The sequence below is a fragment of the Bos javanicus genome, chromosome 11, assembly GCF_032452875.1.
Source record: "Bos javanicus breed banteng chromosome 11, ARS-OSU_banteng_1.0, whole genome shotgun sequence".
In the NCBI taxonomy this organism is placed as follows: domain Eukaryota; kingdom Metazoa; phylum Chordata; class Mammalia; order Artiodactyla; family Bovidae; genus Bos; species Bos javanicus.
Genome location: NC_083878.1, coordinates 103,118,713 through 103,140,559, shown reverse-complemented (window position 1 = coordinate 103,140,559; position 21,847 = coordinate 103,118,713). Strand labels below are relative to the sequence as shown.

General features: G+C 63.5%; 1 protein-coding gene across 6 annotated transcripts in view; it reads right to left on the bottom strand.

Moving 5' to 3' along the window:
* Window positions 1-981: 981 nt before the first annotated feature.
* Window positions 982-21,847, bottom strand: part of KCNT1 (potassium sodium-activated channel subfamily T member 1) — a 79,159-nt gene continuing 58,293 nt past the window's right edge. For 5 of the 6 annotated variants that reach the window (XM_061434019.1, XM_061434021.1, XM_061434024.1 and 2 more), the window contains 21 exons: window positions 20,635-20,805; window positions 20,141-20,277; window positions 19,158-19,221; window positions 18,939-19,047; window positions 18,422-18,530; window positions 17,506-17,655; window positions 17,006-17,244; window positions 16,529-16,763; window positions 15,210-15,315; window positions 13,070-13,242; window positions 12,628-12,699; window positions 12,387-12,521; window positions 12,177-12,288; window positions 8,711-8,812; window positions 8,259-8,342; window positions 7,905-8,030; window positions 7,623-7,643; window positions 6,585-6,933; window positions 5,163-5,225; window positions 2,070-2,154; window positions 982-1,936 (listed from right to left, as the gene is read on the bottom strand). In XM_061434019.1, the coding sequence (XP_061290003.1) occupies window positions 1,816-1,936; window positions 2,070-2,154; window positions 5,163-5,225; window positions 6,585-6,933; window positions 7,623-7,643; window positions 7,905-8,030; window positions 8,259-8,342; window positions 8,711-8,812; window positions 12,177-12,288; window positions 12,387-12,521; window positions 12,628-12,699; window positions 13,070-13,242; window positions 15,210-15,315; window positions 16,529-16,763; window positions 17,006-17,244; window positions 17,506-17,655; window positions 18,422-18,530; window positions 18,939-19,047; window positions 19,158-19,221; window positions 20,141-20,277; window positions 20,635-20,805 (2,763 nt within the window). In that variant the 3' untranslated portion in view covers window positions 982-1,815. The remainder of the gene's footprint in view (window positions 1,937-2,069; window positions 2,155-5,162; window positions 5,226-6,584; window positions 6,934-7,622; window positions 7,644-7,904; window positions 8,031-8,258; window positions 8,343-8,710; window positions 8,813-12,176; window positions 12,289-12,386; window positions 12,522-12,627; window positions 12,700-13,069; window positions 13,243-15,209; window positions 15,316-16,528; window positions 16,764-17,005; window positions 17,245-17,505; window positions 17,656-18,421; window positions 18,531-18,938; window positions 19,048-19,157; window positions 19,222-20,140; window positions 20,278-20,634; window positions 20,806-21,847) is intronic. The other variant, XM_061434025.1, reaches the window with a different exon arrangement.

Sequence of the window (21,847 nt, the reverse complement as noted above, 5' to 3'; positions counted from 1 at the left end):
CAGGATGCCTGGATCCAGTCTCAGGCCTTTGCTGAAGCCTCTGCATGTGGCAATGGGTGTGAGAGTGCATCTGGGTAGGAGCATGTCTGGCCCAGAGGAGACCCCATTCCTCACCGCCCATCCTTGCACCCACACTCAAGCAGACACCTCCAGAGATCCCAGTCGGATGCTGTCTTCCCAGTGGGGGACTGAGGGGCTGCAACCCCACCTGGATGGAGACCCTGCTCCAGAAGCCAAGAAGGTCCCCTCATTCTCCACTCCTGCAGGGGCCTCCTCCTCTCGGGGAGCTAGCACGTGGGTGCCAGGAGAGGTGGCGGGTGCGGAAGGGAACAGTCACTGGCAGGACCCTGGGAGCCACTGACACCTCGCTGGGACAGGCCCTGACCCCAGAGGCCACCCGAGCCCACATCAACAGCCTGTCACCCCGAGGGCCCCTGAGTTTCCCCTCCTCAATCAGACACCCTTCCTGATCCCCCACAGCCCACACTGTCCCAGCAGCTCCCCCCTCCCCAGGCGTGGAGACCCTCTCTAGGTGAGAGGGTCCCGGGCAGCCAGTGGGGGGTGAGCTGGACGTGCGGCCTTGACTGGAGAAGGGGAGGGTGGCCCTGAGTTACGTCGCTCCCTGGGGGCAGGCCACTCCAGCACCTGTCTGGCCTGGAGCCACACCCCCCTGGGGGCTGGGTTGGTCCTTTCCCTGCCAGACTCTTGGGGGTACTCTGTAAGAGCAAGAGCCCCCAGCTGAGAACCAACAGGGGTGTCTTTGTGCTGGGGAAGTGCACAGACCTGTCCCGGGGCTCGGCCCGGAACCCCTGCCTCCAGCTGACTTGCTTCCTGCTTTTAGGGAGGACCCGGGCCAGCCTCATTTCCTTGGGTTGGGGGCTTTCCTGTGGGGTCCCAGGGGTTGTTCCTAACCCTTGGGCGGCTGGGGCAGACCCAGGCCCAGAGCATGCAACCACGGAGAGAATGCCTCACGAGGGGACCTCCTGTCTGCAGAGTGCATCCATTTAATGGAAGTTTCCAGCACTGAGCGTGCAAACCTCTCAGCAAGTCACAAAGGAACCGAGGTAACGCCCAGAGTCCCTCCGTGATAAGAAGTCCCCGTCCTGGAGACATGGGCCGGCAGCAGCCCAGCGGCTGTGTTGTGCTTCAGATTTCTTGTTTAAAAGGGTGTCAGATGGTGCGGCTGCAAAAGTTCAGCATAAAAATACAGGAAAAGGCAGTCGTCCGAGTCTCTTCCACAAAGTCATGGGCCGCGGGATCCCCAGTGCGCAGCCGGGCCCCACCCTGACGCTTCTCCAGAGCCCATACTGCTGCAGGCAGGGGCTTGGCCAAGCTGAAAACCCTCCTGCTTTCCATTTCCTTCTCAAATGAGCGCACAGGGGACCCAGGTGAGAAGGGCGGCCCCCCCACCCTGTGGCTTGGCCAAGAGCCACAGGCTAGACTGGTCCACGGCTGAGGAAACATGGCAAGTTTGGGCTGCAGCATCCCTCTCCTATCATGGTGTGAGCCCCCGGCCCAAGCACCTGTCTGATCCACCCCAGCCTCACCCCGTGGTCCAGCCCGGCTCCTCTCCCTCTGCCGTGGCCAGATTCGGTCACGAGTTGCGGTGCGTTTGTGCAAAGGATCAGGGTTGTATAGATTCATAAAAACAGGTTAAAAAGTCTTCCCGCCAGCGTCTGGCGGTGCCCAGGGCAGCCCGAGCCTTCACCCAGCTAAGGTCCGCTCCCTCTTGACAGTCCCAGGAGCATCTCGGGGTTGGGCACCGGGCAGGGCCCCACGCACACGCATCATGGGCTTGCAGACTCTGCAAGGTGATCAGAGCTGTGTCTCGTCCCGAGTCTCAGGGTTGCAGGAGGCCAGCTTGTTGCTGCAGCTGCTCTTCCGGCTCTGGGAGCTGCTGGCCACGTGGGCCAAGGGGTCGGAGCGGATGAGATATCTGTGGGAAGGGTGGAGGGTGCTGGCCTCACGCTTTGCCCCGGAGGCCAGGCTGGACGCCCATGTGGGTGCGCAGTGCCAGTCCATGTGGTGAAGGGCAGGTGTCTACACTCGCCTGGGGATGCGGTACTTACACAATGTCGTTGGGCTCCAGCCGCGTGTCGGGCGGGGGGTTGATGAGCACATAGGAGAGGGTGTTCTGGTGGTCATTCATCTCGTCTGCGGAGGAGACAGGGCCCGGCGGGCGGTCACCCCTCAGCCCCTGCCCACCTCTGCTCCGCCGGGCCCCGAGGAGCTGGCAGCTCCAGTCAGCTGCAGAATCCTCCTGGCTGTGGGGCCGTCCCGCCCGAGCCCTGTCCTGGGGAACCCAGCCTGGCCGATCCTCCCTGATCCACGTGGGCCTCAGCCCAGCACTGCACCGGCAGGGAGCAGCCACCACCCCTGCCCGTCCCCGTAGCTTGTTGAGTCACCAGCATCTTAGGAAGTGGTGACCCTGAATGTGGAGCACACTTGTGCACACCTCCACGTGTGCACACACCAGCACACAACGACACACCTACACACACACCCAACCCAGGCTCATTCACCCCCCTCCCAGCACCCCTGCCCCATACAGGCCACCCCCAATCCCCTCCTCAGCTGTCAACCTTGGACTTGCCCTCTGTTTCCCAAAACCTGTCCGGCAGCATCAGCCCAGAGTCCGACCGGCTCACCCTGCCGGAGGTCCCCTCTGGCACGCACAGGGCCAGGCCACTGCCCACCACGGGTACAGCCAGCCCAGCGTCCGGCTCTCGGGGTGGCCCAAGGATGCGACCCACAGGGGTGTGAACTGGTTCTAGAGAAACCCTGGCCACCACATAGATGTCTCTTTGGCCAACTATGGGGTCGGGCTGGCCACTGTCCAGCAGTGACCCTGCGCTCAGTGAGTGGCAGGAGGTGGATGGCTCGTGGCCTCAGTTTACACATCTGGCGATGCCTAAAGGCACCTCCTGACCCAGGACTGGGCACTGGCGGGGGACAGCCCTGGTGCGGGGCTGGGTAGGGCCCTGGGTGACCTCTGCCCCAGCCCCTCCCGTCCCGGGAGGGCTCCCTGGCCATGGGGGTCAGGGACTCAGGGAAGGTGGGACAGCTGCTAGCGGGTCAGCAAGGGGTGCTGCGGCTGACTTCCCTGAACTGGTGAGCTCAGGGCCGAATCTGACTCTGGATTCGGAACCCCCCCATGGCAGCAGGTGGAGTCCGGCATGCTTCAGGGGACAGCTGGGGGTGGGGGTGCAGATCAAACGGGGGTCGGGGCTTACAGATATCACCTGCTCCAGGCTTGTGTCCCCACCCAGCAAGTGGATGGCCTGACCCCCACCCCTCCCACCGCACGGGGTCCCTGGCGGGCTTGGCTCATGGAGGCGGCGCATGTCCAGGGAGGGCAGCGGAGGTGCGGGCGGGAGCGGAGGTGCGGGCGGGAGCGGAGGCTTTGGTGCACCCTGTGCCCCTGAGCACAGCCAAGAACAAGGAAAACGGAGAGGCTGACAAGGGACGGGGTCGCCTGTCCATCTCACTCAGGGGCGGGGCCGCAGCGGGTGGGCGTGGCCCCTGCCTCACCGGCCCCTCCCCACCTGGCCTGGGCCCTGCCTCTGCCCGGGGTGGGCGGGCTATGGGCTGTCCCAGCCCCAGCTGGGCCCGGCTTTGTGTTTCTGGGGGTGCTGGGCTGAGAGGTGGCGGGGGGAGGCACGTGGGGTCCGGCTGTAACGCCCGGGGACTGGGTGACCCACGAGGCCCTGACCCCGACTTCCCAGAAGGGGCCACCTCATCGCGCCTGCTGTGGGGCCGGGGGCTGGCCCATGACCAAGGGGCCCCTCCATGGGGGCTCCTCCCTGGACCTGCAGACCAGTCTCTCGCCAGCCCCTGGGGGTCCACACCACTCCTCTGGAGGCCCTGCCCCAGAACTGTGAACTGGGGACAGCTGGACCACTCCCCCCAGGGGTGACTGTGTAGAAGGGGCTGTGTCTACATGTCACGGCTGGGGGCGTCTCCTCCCTCATCTGCACCCAGCTCGGGGAGGGGGCTTTGTGGTGGTGTCCCCCTGGAGGACCGCCCTGCAGCCCCCTGGGACCAGCCTCTCCTCTGGTTTTAGGTCCTGGCCCAGGCACCTCTCAACGTCCACACCCCAGGGGCAGGGGCTCAGCAAACACCATGCGGTGACCCTGTGGGTGCGGCCACCCCGCCTGCGAGCCTTGGCGAGAAGTAGGGGTGCAGCCGGCCACAGGGAGGTGGCGACCCAGCCCTCCCGCTCGGGGCAGCCCCAGGCTCGGACTCGCGCTGGCCTAGTGGGGAGTCTGCTGTGAACACGGTCGTGGGTGCAACTGAAGAAAAACGCAGGAACCCGGGGCGGGGGGTGGGGTGTGGTCAGGGCTCTGCCCCCTGGGCCGCCCCGCAGCTCCCCCACGGTGCACCCCAGAGCTTCTCAATCCTGAGTCTTGTTTGCCCCGGCTGTCCTCAGAAACTGGCCCATCTGAGCTAACACCCACCTGGGCTCAGGAGGCCTGCACAGCTCTGAGCCTGGGGAGCCCCCAGGTAAGGAAGGGGTCCCAGCAGTGAGGTCTGGGGCCTGGACTCTGCTCTGACCCCTGTTGGGGTCTGGGGGCTGCGGGGTGTCTTCTTGGAAGATACAGGGGCCCAAGCAGCACCTGAGCACCTGGATGAAAATGTGGTACATCAGGCTTTGTCTCAACTGAAGTGGTCCCCATCTCGTGAAGCCCCAGCTGGGGAGTGGAGGTCAACCGTCCACCTGGCTTGGGTGGCCCTCGAAGGCTCAGGGTGCTGCAGACCTCAAGGCCCCAGGCACCAGCTCAGGTCTCACTGTGCTCCACCATGCCGGGGGCGCGGGTACCCTGGCCTGGGGTGCTCCATGCCGGTGCTTCTTGAGAGCTGGGTGGGCTCCCAGGGGCCGGCCAGTGGCTGCCTGCGTGTCCAGAGTAGGGCTTACCTCAGACAACAAAGTGGGCAGAAGGGCTGGGGTGCAGGGGGCCGTGCTGAAGTCAGCAGTCAGTGGGGAGAAAGTTGGGTCCCTGCAGTGGGGTGGCCTGGGAGCTCGTGGGGCCCTGCCTGGAGGGACCCTCTCTCGTGTCTCGCCCTGTCTGCCTGCCTGGCCGGGGCGGGCGGCCACCGGGTGGACCATCAGGAAGGGTTGGCACGCCCCCTATGCCAGACTCCGGCCCCGGGAGCAGAATTACCTTGCAAATATCCCAGGTTTACCCGATTCATGACATCACTGGCTGTTAAATTTGCTACATCCTCTACGGAACACACAGGAAGAGGGACAGACAGAAACAGAGAGAGAGATTGAGGTCAGCGAGCAGCGCAGAGGAGGTGGCTGGCAGAGCAGGGGCGGGAGGTGCACGCAGGCCGCAGGCGGCCGTCTGTCCCAGAAACGAAGTTGGCTCTTTGTCTGCCAAGCTCTGGCGGGGAGGCCCGGGGGAGTCCCAAGGGGCAGGGGCCTGCTCTGGGGCTCAGCTGGGCTTGAGCGTCTGTCTGCCAGGGTGTTACATGGGGCCGTGAAACGGGACCCCCACTGGGAGCCTGAGCAGCCTGCACGCCACCCAGGATGGGGATGACAGCACACGCCCGGGGAAAGGGCGCAAAGTGGACAACGTACGCCGTGCGGCAGGGGTGTGGCCGGGAGGGGCTGGGCGGCTCTCCCAGAGGGCGATCTCCTTGGGCCTGGCATATAGCCAGACCCGAGAGACCCTTGGGCAGTTCTGGGTGAAGCCCAAAGCCGCTTGGTCCCACTTGGACGGGCTTGAGGGCCCCTGGCCCAGGAGGTGAGCAGCAGGTGGCGGGGTAGGGGAGTGGGTGCCCAGAAAAATATAGCCAGGCCCGAGGTGGGGTGTGGGGCAGAGTCCCCCAGAGACGGGGCCTAGCGGAGGTCAGAGCCTCCACCCAGCCTGGGGTGTGGATGAGGCCAGGCTGCAGTGGAGGGGCGGGGGGCTTGGGCCCCTTTCAGCCCCATCAACAGAGGCAGCATCTCTGGAGTGAGGGAGGGGCGGGCCAGTCTCCTCAGGCCCGGCCGGGGACCCCAGCTCCATTCACGGTCAGAGTCACAAACTTTTCCCCGAATCAAGCGACAGAGAAAATCTGCTGACGACAACAAACGCCCTGGCGACGGCGCCCTGAAGTCGCCGGAATGGGGTGGCCTTGCCCCAGGAGCAGTGGTAGAGTGTCCTGGTGCTGGGCCCCCTGACCTGCCCCGCTCCTATCCCACACAAGCTCCAGCTGCAGGGAGGGTTCGGGGAGGGGTGGCCAGGGCTCTGGGGTGTCCCCGCCACGCCCCTGTTCCTATCCTCAGAGGAACATGATGGGGTCCTGTGTTCCTGATCCCGGCAGGACCGGCCGGAGGTGGCCAATCTGCCCCCTGGCTGAGGCCGGTGCCTTTGGCTTTCATGGAGCCTGGCAAGGCTGTCCCCACCCACAGCCGCCTCCTCCAGGACGGCTGCCTACTGGCTCAGGCAATAGGCATCTTTTTTCCTACAGATGTGGAAACTGAGGCCCCAGAGCAGAGGGTGAATGAACCCTTCCTTGCCGGGCTTGGCGCTGGATCTAGGGGAGCCCCCCTCCCCACACGGGCCAGGAGAGCAGACAGACGCCCTGCCCCTTACCGTAGCCAGTGGTGGGCAGCCCCAGGTGCTTCATGCGGTTCTTGACCAGCTCTGAGAGCTCCTGCCTCTCGGAGCGCCGGTACAGGCTGAGCCGCTGTTGGCTGATCCACTCGGCTGCCGCATTCCCCGTGTGCCGGGAGCCCTTGCGGCTCAGCCTCCGCGCCCACGGGAGGCTCTTGCGCCGCAGGAGCGGGTGCTCGGCTGGGTCGCTGCCCACCGTGTGCCGGCCGTGGGTGCTGCCGCCGCTCGTGCCCACCCGTGCAACCCAGGGCCCCTTTGCCTCCCGAGTGTCCTCACAGTCCTCCACGCTCACCGAGACCTGGGACTGGCCGGGGAGGAGGGGTGAGGCCTGGGAGGGGAAGGGTGTCCCGGGACAGGGGCGGGGCGGGGGCAGGTACAGGGAAGGGGAACGGGAGCTGGGCAGAGGACTGGGGGGACCCACGGAGCAGCTAGGGTGATGGGGAGGACAGTCACAGTTCTGGGGGAACCCCAGGCCCTTCTTCTCTCAGGTGGAAGTCCCTTCCTCTCCCCAGACCCTGGCTCAGGCCCGTCCCTGACTTGCTGGTGAGAGGTGGGCCTCCCTCCACCTCTCTGGGGCAGCGTGTTCTGACTTTACCACGGTGGGGTAGGGGAGGGAACAGCCCTTCTAGGAGACTCAGTTTCCTCACCGCGGGGGCAGGAGAGAACAGGGGCAGCCCGATGGTGGGCTGGGACGTGCAGAGCCTTGCAAGGCTTGGTGGGTGACATGGGGCCTGGGGGGTGTGGAAGTGGGGACAGATGAGGGGAGGAAGGGGTACCTGCCAGGATGGGGGCTGTGCCCTGAGGGGCAGACAGCCTGGGGGTGGGGGGAGCCTGGGCTTCCCACCCCGGCCTCAGTTTCCCCATCTGCACGGGGGAGGAGAGTGATGCTAGGAGTCCTCTCTGAGCTGCACCTTGGCTGGTGCCACCTGGGGACTTGCTTCCTGACCACCCTTGCCCCCGCCAGGCCTGGGTGGGGCTGAGCTTAGGCACTCCAGTGGGCTTGAAGGGACCACTCACCTGGGCCCTGAGGTCGGGGGGCTGCAAAGGAAACCAGAGCCACCTGAGTACCTGGGGCTCCTCCTACCCTGACCACCAAGGCTGTCTGACCCCCCCGCCATCTCCCCCCCCCCCCGCCCCCCCGGCGGGCTCATAACTCGCGGGCAGGCTGCCTTGCACGGTCTGGCGGCGCACGGGCGCCCCTCGGTGCTCTCCCCTCCCCCAAAGCGCCCCAAGGAACCATGTGGGCCCCTGTGAACCTGACCCCAAAAGGGCCCAGATCTCCAGGCCCCTGCCCCGCACCTCGGTGGAGAAGACGTGGCACTGGGTCCTGTAGATGCCGATAGGGATCTCGGCGCTGGAGGAGCACAGCTTCTGGAAGAGGCGGCCGTAGGTGCGGATCCACAGGTCGTCCTCCGAGATCTTCATCTGCAACCCAGAGCCTGGGCTGGGCCGGCCTCAGCCCTCCCCGGCAGGGCGTGGCTGCCCAGCCCAGCCTGCCACAAGCCCCGCTCCTCCACCCGCCCAGGCCCGACCCACCCCGCCCCCCGACCCCATCCACCCCGCCCCCGGCCCCACCCCCGCGCCCACGCCCCTCCACCCCGCCCACGCCCCATCTGGCCCCGCCCGTCCCCCCTCTCCGGCCCAGGCACTTACCGCACAGAGGTAGCCGGAGCCCGGCGTGGTGTCCAAGCCCAGCAACAGCCTGGTGATGGGGATCATGTAGTCCTTCACGAAGGACTGGAGGAGAGGGGCCGCAGTGAGGCCGGCGTTGTGGGCAGTTCCACACCCCCTGGCGGGACATGCCCGCCGGGCACCCACAGTGTCCCCTGCACAGCGTGCCAGAAGATGGAGCTGGGCGGCCTTTCCTGGCCTTGGTAGCTCGCCTGGTCATGCGCCTTAGGCTAGAAGGGATCAGAAACCCAAAGGCTGCCAGGAATGACCCTAGGCTAGCACCCTCCTGGGAGGAAAGGATGGTGATGCTCAGGGGTGAACCCCTGTGGCTCCCGGTCAGGGACGGGGCCCAGAGCCACTCAGTCCCACTGGTCTCCTGGGGACCCAGGATGGACGTGGCTCAGGATCGGACGTCAGCCAGGCCCCAGGCTGACCTGATATAGCAGTGTGTCCAGCATGCTGATGCTGAAGACGCGGCCGGCGGCAAAGGGCAGGCGGAACATGAAGGCCAGGTTGGAGCCGTTCTCACGCTCCCTCTGCAAGACAGGGCGGCTCAGACGGGCTGGTGCCCGCGGCCACAGCCGCACGGGGCAGGCAGCCCAGGGCTTGCATGCACACGTGTGTGGGGTGAGTATATGAACACGGGCCAGCAGATGCCCCCACACAGAGGCCAAGCACCCGGCTCGTGTCCCCCAGACACAGGGGGCCGGAGCCAGGAATAAGGACTCATGGCTCTGCTGGCGAGAGCCAGGGGCCTGTGCTGGGGTTAATGCCCAGCCGCTGCCGCCCTGGGCCCTTCACTCTCATAGCAACTCGTCCTGGAGCTCATGTCCTGTGAGTGAGGTGGCGAGGACAGCAGGGCGTGCTTGTGAGCAGCGACACGTGTCACAGCTCCTGCCTCCCCTGTGAGCACAGCGACGCGAGGCCCCACCTGGATTCCTTAGACCCACAACTCAGAACCACACGGTTCTTCTCTCACGGTATCAGATTTTGTGAGTCCGATCGGATATGTGGGGCTGGAGTCACGTGTCACAGGGCTCCCGCCGGTGACCAATTCCCCCACCCCTGCCTGGCCAGGAGACTCCTTTCCTGCACCTTTCCCATTTTCTAGAAGCCAACCATGGCCCTGGGCCCTTCCTCCACTTCCAGGGCTGGCAGGCTGACCTCTGGCCTCCCTCTTGCAAGCGCCCTGGTGATGGCGTGGGGCCCTGGGGCGAACCAGGGCCTCCTCCATCTCAGCGTCCTTCACAGAATCGTGTTCCCCACTCCATGCTGGTTCTGGGACGCGAACTTTTTCGGCGCGTGTCTCCACCGCGTGAGGTTGGCCTACAACTGAGGGGTGCCTCTGAACCCAGAAAGTCATCCTTCCCTCTGGACCAGAACACGCTCCACACAGACAGAAGGTGGGACGCAGGAGCGCTCCCGGGGCCTTCTCCTGGGGCTGCTTCCTGCTGCGGCAGCTTCCTCCTGCAAACTCGGCTGGCGGCCAGCAGGGCAGACAAACACTGGGGCAGCGGGCCTCACCTCTGTCCCTCCCCAGCAGCAGGGAGCCCGAGGGTGTGCTGGCACGTGGGTGTCCAAGAGGGAAACAGTGTGTCAGTTCTGAGCGGCGTTTTGCTGTCCCGAAAGAACGAATCATGGACAAGCCCTGGAATCCAACCTGCGTGGCCTGCTGACTCCAGGCTGCACGCTCCCGCCACAGGCTATGAGGACAAGCGGGGAGACTCCCAAGATCATTAAAGCTGTCGGTTTCCCTTCACTAAGAACAGTGAATGGTTTGAGAAGCAAAGACCGAGGGCGGGTCCAGGGAGACTGTGGACGAAGGAGAGCTTGATGTTTCAGTGGCTTCATGCTGCCTGTTCTGTAGTGGCCACGGAGGGACTGGAGGCTGTAGCCCAAGCTCTGAGGTCACAGGTCACAGCGAGACATGGGAGCCCACGTGGACGAGCCCTTCTGAGAACCACGTGTCTGGAGGGAGCAGGACTGAACGGGCAGGCTGGGCCCTGGTCGACGTCACTGTCACAGGTGCCGCGGATATTGAAACGATGATGCCACCAGGAACCTGAGTCTGGGGACGGGGTGGGCAGTGGGGTGGGCAGTGGCCCAGCCTCTGGGAGACCTTCCTGAGAACCTCCAGGGAGATGCAGCCACTGCCCTCCACGCCTTCCTGAATCCCCCACCCCCACCCCCCGCCCTAGTGCCACTTCGATCTCCGGGAAGCACGTTGATCTGAATGCCAGAAGCGTTTCCGATGTTCCTGCAGTTTCCGCTCACGAAACAGGACTCCCCTCATCCAGATTGTATGTACAGCGTGATGCCACACTCCCACTCCGTCCTCTGTGGAATCTTCTGTGTGCATAGGTCGGGGGAGGCACCGGCTCTGGCCATCTCTCCAGAGGGGGTGGATCACGTGGCTCTGTGCCCCTCTGTCCTCAGCCCCCAGGCACTGCATGGGCCTGGCCCTGCCCAGGGTACCCATCGGCAGGGCCTTCAACCCTGGGCTGCAGCCTCCCCAGGTCACACGTGCTCACTTGCTAACTTCTCTCCCCATCACAAAACCAGAGCACGAGGTGGGGAGTGGGCCGCCCCTGCCCCTGCCCCTCCCTGGAGGTGATGCTGCAGGGGAAGGTGGAAGGTGTGGTCAACTGGTGATGCCTGCCACAGAGGGCAAAGTGGGGGTGGACTTGTGGTGTCTGCTGTGGAAGGCCAGTGTCTGCTGACGGATCTATTTCAAGCCCACTGGCTGAACAGGTGAGGGTGCCAGGCCCATAGGGAACTGGCGGCGAGTGAGGACCAGCGCCAGGATGTCAGCCCTGACCCCAGTTCCGTGCTGGTCATCCTGCCTGAACTGGGTCAGACTGGCCCAAGCACCTGGACACAGTCCTGGCCGGGGCCACTTCCGATGCCCACAGTCCCAGTTTGAGCAGACGGAGGATCAGCTCACGGGCTGGTAGGAAGTGGCTCTGAGTGGGCTCCAATGGGTTGTCGTGTGGGGTGCAGGCCAAGCCTCCTCCAGGGGCAGGACAGCCTGAGCTCCTCGGCTACTGACTGAGGCCTCTGGCTACCGACCCAGGGGCTCCAGGGCCACCATGGGCCTCCTGGCAAAACGTACTTCCATCGTCCACCTGGGTTCTGGGCAGGTGGAGCTCTCGCGCTGCCCCTCTGTCTGCTTTTGGGACCAGGCCTGGCCTGGTGTGCAGTCAGCCATGCAAATGCAAGCTGCCCCCCGACAAGGACCCCCGTCTGGGCTCACAGGGAATGGTCACTGCCCCCGACTTCATTAGCCGGGTCTCCTCGTAGCGGCCCACCTGTTTCCTGGTCTCACCTGGGGCCACCTGAGTGCGGCCCTGCCTTTCAGTGGAGGGCAGTGCTACACTGACCCAGACAGGGGCTGGGGAGGGCCTGGGGTCCACAAACATACCAGGGTGGCAACACTGGTCCGTGGCGGGTCCCCGTGCCCCCCGGGCCCCTGCTGACCTTGCCTATGAGCCACTGCATGACCTGAGGCAACCACTCCCCACTCTGGTCCCAGAGCCCTCGTCAGTACCAGGATGAACACGTCCCCGCGGGCGTTTGACAGAACGGACATGGCTCAGACGTGGGTGTGGTGTCAGGGCTGGTGTCACTGGGCTAGTAATTTCTGGTATAACTAGCAGCCTTGGCCAAGCACAAGGCCGGGATGGACCTTGCCGTAAGGGGACGGTGTCCCCTCCTGGCCGAGGACCCTAAAGTCTCTGGGCTGCACGCTCGAGAGCCTCACAATGGGACTAGAACCCCGCCGGAGGAGGGCAGGCACCCACACCCTCCAGGCCTGGTGCAGGCCCTCAGCTGGGCAGAGTCAGAAGGGGCACTTCATGTGGGGGTGGGAGGGGAAGGGGTGGTTCGCAAGGGGCTACTCACCTTCTCCAGTTTAGAGAGAGCCAGAGAGTAGCTGTCCTTGGCGCGAAACTGCATGAACCGCATGTTGGACGGGTGGGTGAGCTCGGTGGTGATGCTGAGACTGGGGAAGAGCCTGGGGCGGGCGGTCCTGGTCATGGACATGGGGAGGGGCTGGGGGTGGGGCCCCTGGCCACCGACGAGGGGAAGCTCAGGGTGACCCCGGCGCCTCACCGGAACATGGTCTGCACATTGACGATGGTCTTTGCGTCGGCCATGTAGTCCTCCTCAGCGCTCATGGTGCTCTCCTTGTCTGCCACCACCAGATTGTCCGCGTAGATGACGCCGCACCGCAGCAGGCTGTCCAGGCTGCGGGGACACGCCCGTGGGTGTAGCCGCCCCCTACTTGGCCCTGGACGCCCCGCCTGGGGGGAGGAGAGCGGGGCGGGGGTCCTCCTGCCGAGAGGCACCTTACTTGTCCACGGAGCCCTCCATGTAGTAGACCATGGGAAAGCAGCAGATGGCCTCCAGGAAGTGGTGGTCGGGCCTGTGGGCAGAGCAGGGCCTGCAGGCATCCACCTGGCTCCCCCACCCCCACACCAGTTCTGACCTGGGTGGAGCAGGGGCCCCAGGACCATGATGGCTTGGACCGGGGGGCCTTTAGAGGCCAACGGGGCCGCTCTTTATTGTCCCCAAGGGGAAACCAAGGCCCCAGGACAGCTGAGACTGGACCCTGAGCTCTGGGCTGGCAGGCCTCTGGGGGTAGAGGTGCTGGGGTGCACCCTGGGGGAGGTTCATGGTCATGGGGAGGATGATGGAGCAGCACCAGGGTGTGGGAAGGGGCAGGCGGGGTGGGGCCGCTCCCCTCACTCCCCACCAAAGGTGAGGGCACCCATGCCCTGCCCTCTGCCCCTCACTTGTTGTCCAGCAGCAGCACAATGGGGTTGAGCTCCCGGCGAGGCCGGTAGTAGGCGCGCAGTGGCACGATGAAGTTGTACAGCCCGTTGCCCGCCGTCTCCGCCGAGACGATGATCAGCTTGTTCTTGAAGCCATAGGCCTTGGCATCTTCGTAGCTGTTGTGCTTGCAGCCCTGGAAGGGGAGAACGCTGGAATCAACCATGGAGGGGGAGGGAGGTGCTCCAGGGAAGCCTGAGGCCAAATGGCACCTGGTGTCACCGGGGCTACAGGCCAGCCATCCACCATACCCCACAGAGCGAGCTGGGGCCCTGCGGGGGGGGGGAAGGGAGGTGTCTGTGAGCTTGTGGCCTTAGCAGATGCAGACACAGATGTGTCTGCATGGACACATTTGTATTTGTGCACATTTTGTCTTGTGTGTACACATCCTGCAGTGTGTGCATGTGTGTACACGTTTTGTATGTGTTGCACATTTCTTATGTGTATAACATTCTTTCGTGTGTGCACGCGTCTTATGTGTATACACGTTCTCTCGTGCGTATACACGTTTTTGAGTGTGCATGTTGTCATGTGTGTACACATTCTGTAGTGTGTGCATTTGTGTATGTTTTGTGTGTTCACACACACATTTTGTCACGTATACACACATTCCATAGTGTGTGCATGTGTGTACACATTTTGTATGTGTATGTACATTTCTTATGTGTATAACATTCTCTCGTGTGTACACACATATTATGTGCATACACATTCTCTCACGTGTATACACATTTTGTGTGTGCACGTTTTGTCATGTGTGTACACATTCTGTAGTGTGTGCACGTGTATACATGTTGTGTGTATACATACATTTGTCATGTGTATACACATCCCATAGTGTGTGCGCGTGTGTACACATCTTGTGTGCACATGTCCTGCCATGTGTGTAAATGCTCTGTAGCGTGTGCGTATGTATACATGTTTGTGTGTGCACGTTTTGTCACACGTGTACATTCTGTTGTGTGTGCATGTTTTGTGTGTGCACGTTTTGTCATGTGTGTATACATTCTTTCAAGTGGTGTGTACACTTTTTTTATGTGTGTGCACATTTTGTCATGTGTGTACACATTCTGTTGTGTGTGTGCCCACTTTCTAGCTCTTTGCAGAGAGGCTCAGATGCAGGGCAGCAGTGAGCACCCCAAATCCCCATCTTGTTTCTAAACGTGGTTTCCACTAACAGGAATCAGGTTTCTTGGAGCAGCAGCCAGTCCCAGGACTGGAGTAGGAACAAAAAGAGGGGGCAGGCACCATTAGTTCGGAAGCACAGACATCTTCACAGATTAGGAGACGCGTCGGAAAGACCTGGAGGCCCCATCAGCAAAACCAGGAAAGTCTGAGTGTCAAAACCAGCAGGATCCGCACAGAAAGCCGACGTGGCAGTAATGCACAGCGGGTTTACTGAGTGAAACGCTGAGTCCACACTGATGTGCACAAATGGCTAAGAAAGGGGAAGAACCTCCTCACGGGGAAAAGTGGACTCAAACATGGAAGGAACTGGAACCTGCATCCATCAACTACAGAGGAAACGCATCAGGGGGTCGGTGATGAGCAGCTTTTGTACCCGGTCCCCACGTGTCTCCCCACAGTGACGTCCTGACTGCAAAGGTGAAGCTATATTTCCTCCAGGGAGACCAGGTGTGGACCCGAACCACACGCTCTAAGGCAGCATCGCAGGGAGGCCTCCCAGAGGATGTGGCACCTCTGGGGGGACCAGCCCCTGCCCCGTGCAAAGGCTGAGTTGCCCCCCTTCAGGGACGCTCCACTGAATCGATGACTGCACTCCCCAAATACGGGAGAAACCCAGGGAAGGTGGGGGCGAGGAGCCTTGAGACGGAGGGAGGCAGGCATGACGGGCACGCAGAAGTGGGTCAGGACTGGCTCTGGCAAGAAGGGCAGCTGGACTGCGGGCTGAGGGTCTGACACACACATCCTGGTGCTGGTAAGTGGACTGTGGTCAGGAGAGGCACACCCTCGCCTCAGACACACATACGGATGCAGGAGGGAGGGAACCTGCCCCCCTCAGAGGAATAGACACCGGGGAGGGGGACTTGAGTCAGGGTGTCCTCAGGGTCCCTGCTGCCTCCCATCTTTGCTGTGACCCACCTTGTCCAGCCGCAGGCAGCAGAAGGGGGCTTTCACGGGCAGGAGATGGCACAGGGTTGGGGAGCTGCCGATGTAGGGTGAGTTAGGAGGGTAGCCCTTCACATACCTGGAGGGGTGGGAGAGACAGGAACCTCAGACATGTGCCCCGCACCCTGGGTGGCCACACGGGGGCACCAGGCCTCGCAGACCAGACTGGGCTGGGGCACTCAGAGCCTCACCACCGCCCCTCCAGCCCAGGAAGCCCCAGGACCCCTTTGTTCAACCCCTAGGCAGGAAGGAGGGCTGTGACCAGGACCTGTGTCTGTTCTCTCGAGATCGAAGGAGATTCCATGCAATGCACACACACACACACACACATGAGCTCACACAGGCCTGGGAGCCACAGAAGAGCCTTAAGGGGTTCCCCTACCCTGGAGTTCCCAGTGCCCCAACGCTGGGGCAGATGCTGGCCCTTGGTCCCTGTTCTACTGGTGGCCAGGCTGGGCTGGGTGCCCCACAGGCTGCCCCCCACCTTCCCGCTGGCCCCTCAGTGCCCAGTGCAGACATGTGGGGTGGTAGGCCACCAGGCCACCTGGAGAGGGGCTGGCCTTCTGCTCGGCCTCCAGTTGGCTTAAGGGAGGCGGCGTCAGAGGCCAGTCTGCCACCTGCTCCGAGTGTGCAGGAGCCCTGCAGAGCCCCCTAGATCTTGGACCCAGTTCCAGCAACCCATCTTTAAAGTGCGTTGACTCCACCCCAGGGACAGAGGCAGGAGCAGAGAGTGGCCACAGCACGATGACAGCCCAGCTGAGAGGGACAGGCCGTGCAGGCCTGTGACTGGCCATGGCCCTGGGGTCAGGTGCTGCCTATCTGTTTGGGACGAGGCCAAGTGGCTGAGACTCCAGGACACACTGGAGTCTTTTCCGTCTCATGATCTCAGAGGAAGATCTGGACTCAAACCCAGGGCAGCATGACAGCTCAGCATGGGCCAGCAGCCTCCGGACCTGGACGGCACCTCACCCAGGGCTCCGCAGACCGTGCTCAGAGTGCAGCCGCCTCGATCAAGTAGGCTGTGGTACTCAGGTCTGGCTGCCGGCCCAGACTGCGAGGCTGAGGAGGAGGAGGGGTGAGGGGGTACAGCACAGCCTTCCTGCCCAGGAGCTGGGTCCCCAGATTCCACTTGCCAAGCAAGGTCTCCGAAGAGGCTGTTTGGAAGCCTGGTTCAGAGCATGGGTCCAGGCCCAGTGCTGGCGGCCCCTCTTCCTGGGCACCAGGCACGCACATGCTGTGCCTCCCCTCTCCCTTGGAGCGCGCCTGTCCTCCCCCCGCCCCGAGACACTCACTCCACCACGGACAGCCCCTCATCCTCCGACGGCGTCATCTCGTCCTCTGACTGGTCACTCAGCAGGTCGCAGGGCAGCAGGGCTGAGCTGTCAGCCACCTCCAGCACTGGCGCGATGCTGGGCCGCCGGCTGCCTGAGCCGTTCTCCGTGGGGAGCGCCAGCTTGCTGCCCCCACTGCCCCCGCCACTCTGTGTGGGTCGGCACTCCGTATTCTGGAGGTCCATGGCCACTGTCCCTAGAACAGAGTGGCTGGACTTGGCTGGCAGCCCCGCCGGGACTGTCCTGGGGGTGGAGGCTCCCTCCCAGTGCTGACAGTGATGTCCCCACAGGAAGGCAGGGATGACCCCGCCGGACTGATGTGCAAACTGAGGCCCAGAGAGAGGGGGCTTGCCCAGGGTTACATGCAGGCCTGAGGACTGGGGTCTCCGGTGGGGCCCCTGCCCGCTTGCCCGGGTGGGAGCGGGTGCCCGGCCTCACCCATGGAGGCGATGATGCTGTGCACCGGCAGGCGGGATGAGCCCTCGTACAGCCCCTGCCCCGCGAAGCCCTTCCTCTTCTGCTTTTCCTCCTGCTTGAAGATGAAAGCCGAGTTCTCCTCCTTGGTGATGTTGATGTAGAAGCAGGTGTCAGAGGCCGCCAGGATGTGCCGTGGGCCCGGGTTCAGCAGGATGCTCTTGTTGTCCTCGCGCTTCAGGCCGATGAGGCACACGCCGTACCTGGGGGGACGGACGGACGGGGGTGGAGCCCAGAGCTGCCCCTCTCGGGCTCCTCGTGAGGGTCGGGACCCCGAAGACCCACCGAGGGTTGCCTCAGAGAGAGGTGCTGGGCGCAGGTCTCACGCTGAGTGGGCGTGGCGTCCGGCCCCGAGGCCCCGCCCACCCTCCCGACGGTGGGCGAGGTCCCGCCCACTTCTGCCTCCGAGTCCCCGCTCAGCGCTCCCTCCCTCCTTGGCCTGGACAGGGTGCAAGGGGCCGTACTTCTTGTGCGCGTGGAAGGCGGCGTAGGTGAAGCTCTTGCCCTCGTACTCGCGGAAGAACTTGCTGTCCCCCATCCGCACGTGGTAGACCTCGTTGCCCGAGCAGCGTCCGTACATGCGCTGCCACTGCTCTGGCGAGTCCTGGCCTTCCCTGGGGCGCGGGCAGGACGTCACCCCCACCGTTGCCCCGCCTGGCCTGGCCGCTTCCAGGCTTCCAGGGTGAGCGGAAGGCAACGTGACCCCTGACCCCGCCCCTCCCCGTCTGTGGGAGACTACACCCGGGTGTGGCCTGATGGATCCCTCCGCCAGTTTTAAAGAGCTGTGAACATAATGGTCCAGCTTTCAGGGGGGTCAAAAGGTTTCAGAGTCAAGACCGGCTTCTGTGGCCTGTGGGTCCTCCGACATCTCCTTGGTCCCTCCCTGAGGGCCGCCCAGGCCCCACAAGGAGCCAAGGCCACCCGTTGGGGTGTCTTGCTAGAGAGAAGATGGCACCCCTCCTCTGTCCCGGGCAGCCCCTCACCTCCCGCTCTACCTGGGACCCCAGCTCAGGTGCTGAACACCAACGCGCCTTCTCCCACAGGCCAAGCGTGTCCCCCAACCACCCCGCCTGCCCCTATCGCTGTTTCTAGACTCGGTGGCTCTCCTGAGCCCCCCACCCCCACTAGGCCCTCTGCTTCATGGAGGTCCCTGCCTGTGATTCCCTGCAGCCCCAAGGCCGCCCCCAGCTCCCAATCCTGGCAAGGCACCTACTGCTTCCCAGCTGGGTCCTCCCGGGTCGCCACCCACTCCCATCTCGGGCTCCTCACCCCCCCCCCGCCCCCATCACAGGCTCCTCAACACGTCCCCTGCCTCCAGTGTCTGCTCCTCTCCAGGGCAGCACGCTGCATGCCACGTGGTGGTCCCAGGGCAGAACTCACTGGCCGCGGGACGTGTGCACCAGCAGGGTGATGAGGGTGGACGTGGCTGGGCAGATGCAGTTGAGGGCTAGCATGGCATACTTGCACTCCTCCTCGCACACCACGTGCTCTGCGGGCAGGAAGGTCAGGGTCACTGAGCGCCTCTCACTGTCCCCCACAGTAGGCGCCCCCTCGTCTCCCTAGAAGGCTCCCTCCAGCGCCCCACTTTCCCGAGCCTGTTAATTCTCCTGGCTCTTCTGTGGTTGTTTCCCAGGCTTGGCGGAGAGCTCCAGGGCTGGGAGTGGGGGGAGGGAGCTGGCAACACCTTTTGCCCCCCAGGTGTCCAGCATAGATCTGTTCACCTTAGAGGTGCTCATCAGATGGTGTTCCTGCCCCTCCCCCGCCCTTGGCCCCTGCCCTCACTGACCCCCAGGCTCCCAGGTGCAGCACCTGCATGGGCTCTGCCTCAACCCCACCCCTACCCCCAGCATGCTCCCCTTGGACCACACGGGTGCCCCCCCCTCCTGGCCAAACGTACCTGCAAACTTGACATGAAACTTGTTCTCAGGCTTGAGGATCTGGACGTAGAGGGGGCAGTTCGGGGCAAAGTCCTTCACGGCCCAGGCACGCAGTATGGTCTGGTGGTCCTGAGCAGGGAGGCCACGGTCACTGCTGAGGGCAGCCAGCAGGCTGGGGGAGGGGCTCTGCCCCTCTGGCTGGCGGGCAGGCGGGGGGCCGGTGGCCGGGGGGCACTCACCGCAGCGGTGCGGTCCACCTCGTTCCGGCTGCTGAGAATAAAGCAGGCCTCCCCATTGTCCATCCTGCAAAGCACCAGGTCTGAGCACCACAGGACCGGCCTTCCCTGTCTGGGCCATCAGAACCCCGCCTCACTCTGACCAGCCCTGGACGGGCTGAGGATGGGCCCCTACACACTCAGGGTGGGGCTGAGGCATGGAAGGGGGTGCACTTCGTGGCAGAGATGCTGAACCCCGCCTGCTGTCCTGTCCCCTCCTGGGACAGGCTGCCAGAGGTCTGGGGATGGCCAGGTCTGCTCCCCTCATGCCCCGCCCCCAGCCCTTGGCTGCAGAAAGGCCGCCTGAGAGAGGGTCCACTTGCCCCAGGGCAGGGAGGCCTGGCGCCTCGCTCCCCATCACCCTGCACCCCCTGCTTGTCCCTGTGGGCCCTTGATTCCTGGGCTCAGGAGATGGGTGGATGGGGGCCCTGGCTACCCGGGCTCCTGCTGCCTTGGCCTCCATACAACCCACATTTTACCGTTTCACCACGAAGGTTACATCAGGCTCTGTAATAAAATGGTGACGAGTGGCGGGGGGATGGGAGGGCCCTCCAGGGGTGGGGGGGCCCCCTCCCGGGTGTCTCAGAATGTGCTGCAGCAGATTCTGGAAAGTTCTGTTCACAACTCAGTCTCCTTACCTCAAGTCACCCTGTCACCTCGTCTTTAGAAGAATATCCACCCACAGCCTCAGCTTCCCACCCAAGGCGCAGCAGTAGCAGCCCCCGCCTCGCCCCCAAACACAGCCAGGCAGGTGGGAGAGGAGCTGGTGGGCTTGCCCAGGAGGCTATGCGGGGGTCAGTGAGGGGCCCGTCTGGCTTGGGCGGGCAGCAGGCACAAAGCTGGAGCTGCCGCCCGGCTGATGGCCCCTCCCGGTTGGCGTAGTGCTCAGGGCCGCCGCTTAGGCTGGCCGGCGCAGGACCGCACCCTCCCCGCAACCGGGCGCTCACTTGGCCCGCATGAGGTCCTGATCCTTGAGCGCGGAGCCCTGGAGGTAGATGACCCGCTGGGACCACAGTGGGATCTGCAGGACCCTGCGAACCTGGATGTCCATCTCCGTGGGGCACAGGATGACGACGTAGTAGTCCTGCAGGTAGGGCACCGTCAGCCCCCTGGCAAGCTCGCGGGCGCCCTGCCCACCCTGCCTTCCTACTGTTTTCACCTCCGTATAGCCTCTCGGGACCCCCGGCCTTCTCTGTGACGGCAGGAAGGCAGGACGCCACAGACCCACCCCCTACAATGTGGGAGACCATCCAGACTCCACCCCACAAGCAGGGAAACAGAGGCCCAGAGAGCTCAGGGGGTTCTGGGTCCCGATGGGGCTGTGGGCGGGGCCTCACCGCAGCTGTGGGTGGGACCGTGGGCGGGGCCTTAGCGCAGCCGTGGGTGGGACCGTGGGCGGGGCCTCACCTGCAGTGGGGTGGGGCCATGCGCGGGGCCTCACCTGCAACCGTGGATGCGCGTAGAACTCGTTCAGAAAGTCCATGAGCAGGTCGATCTTGAGGGAGCTCACGCACAGGATCACATGCTTCTCCGTCTGGGCCCGGTGGCGGCTGTAGTTGCCCCCCGACTTCTGCCGCTCCATCCACAGGTAGACGAGTTCCTCAAACTGCAGGTAAAGCGTGTGAGCGCCAGGTGGCCTGGGGCTCCAGGAACTGCGACAGCACAGGGCAGGGCAAGAAGGCTGATAGCCAGCCCGTGCCGGGCATGAAGGTTGGCGACCAGAGGCAGGCCAGAGGAGGAAGGGCGAGAATGGAGCCCCGTCCTGACCATGTCTCGGAAGGCCTTGGATATTTGTGGCACAGGTAACCCAAGGGGCCAGGTGGGGGCACAGTGGATGGTCTGGCCCATGTGTGGGGTAGCAGATATGCGGCAGGTCCAGTTCCCGGCTCCAGATGGCCAACAACTGACTGTTAGTGGATGCTAAAGCACGTACTCTGGACATCCAGGTAACTACATGACCTTTGGGTCTCTGTCCACACCTGAAACACATTTGGAGAAACCTGGATGGGTCTTAGAGAATTCTCAGCCACAGAATTAGGGACCTAGACCGTGGTCCTGAGCCGAAGTCAAGGTTGTGGGTGATTCGAGGCAGCAGCCTGCATCTACCCTGGCCCACACCTCCTGATTATGAGCTTTGGGTGTTGGGAACCCTTTTTAAAAATAGGACAATGACAGAGACATAAAGGTGGGCAGGGTGAGGGGGATGCCAGGGCCCTGCAGAGCTGTCCGCGGTGCTGAACAGCCCAGGGCCTCCCTCTACAGTCTGATTCCATGTCTGTAGGTGACAGCCAGGTCCCATGAAAGTCTCTGACTGTTTTCATCCCAAGCACTGAGGTTGTTCATTTTTCTCACATGATTTAAAATCAGTGCCAGTGGCCACCTCCACTCATGCTCACCTGCTCTGGTTGATGTACTATATCTAGGTTAAGATCATTTCATTGAATTTATTGAGTATGTATTAGGTTCTAGTAACAAGACCCCGTGGCCTTGAAGCACAGAACTGGGTCCTGCTGGGAGGGGCCAGAGACCCCAGGGTGATCCCTGATACCTGTGCAGAGTCGGGGCTCTGATGGCAGACACTTGGGTTCCAGCCCTGAGAGAGTCATTTCCTAGGCAGGTTGATAGGGAGTCTAGGGGTCCCCAAGGAGAGAGGG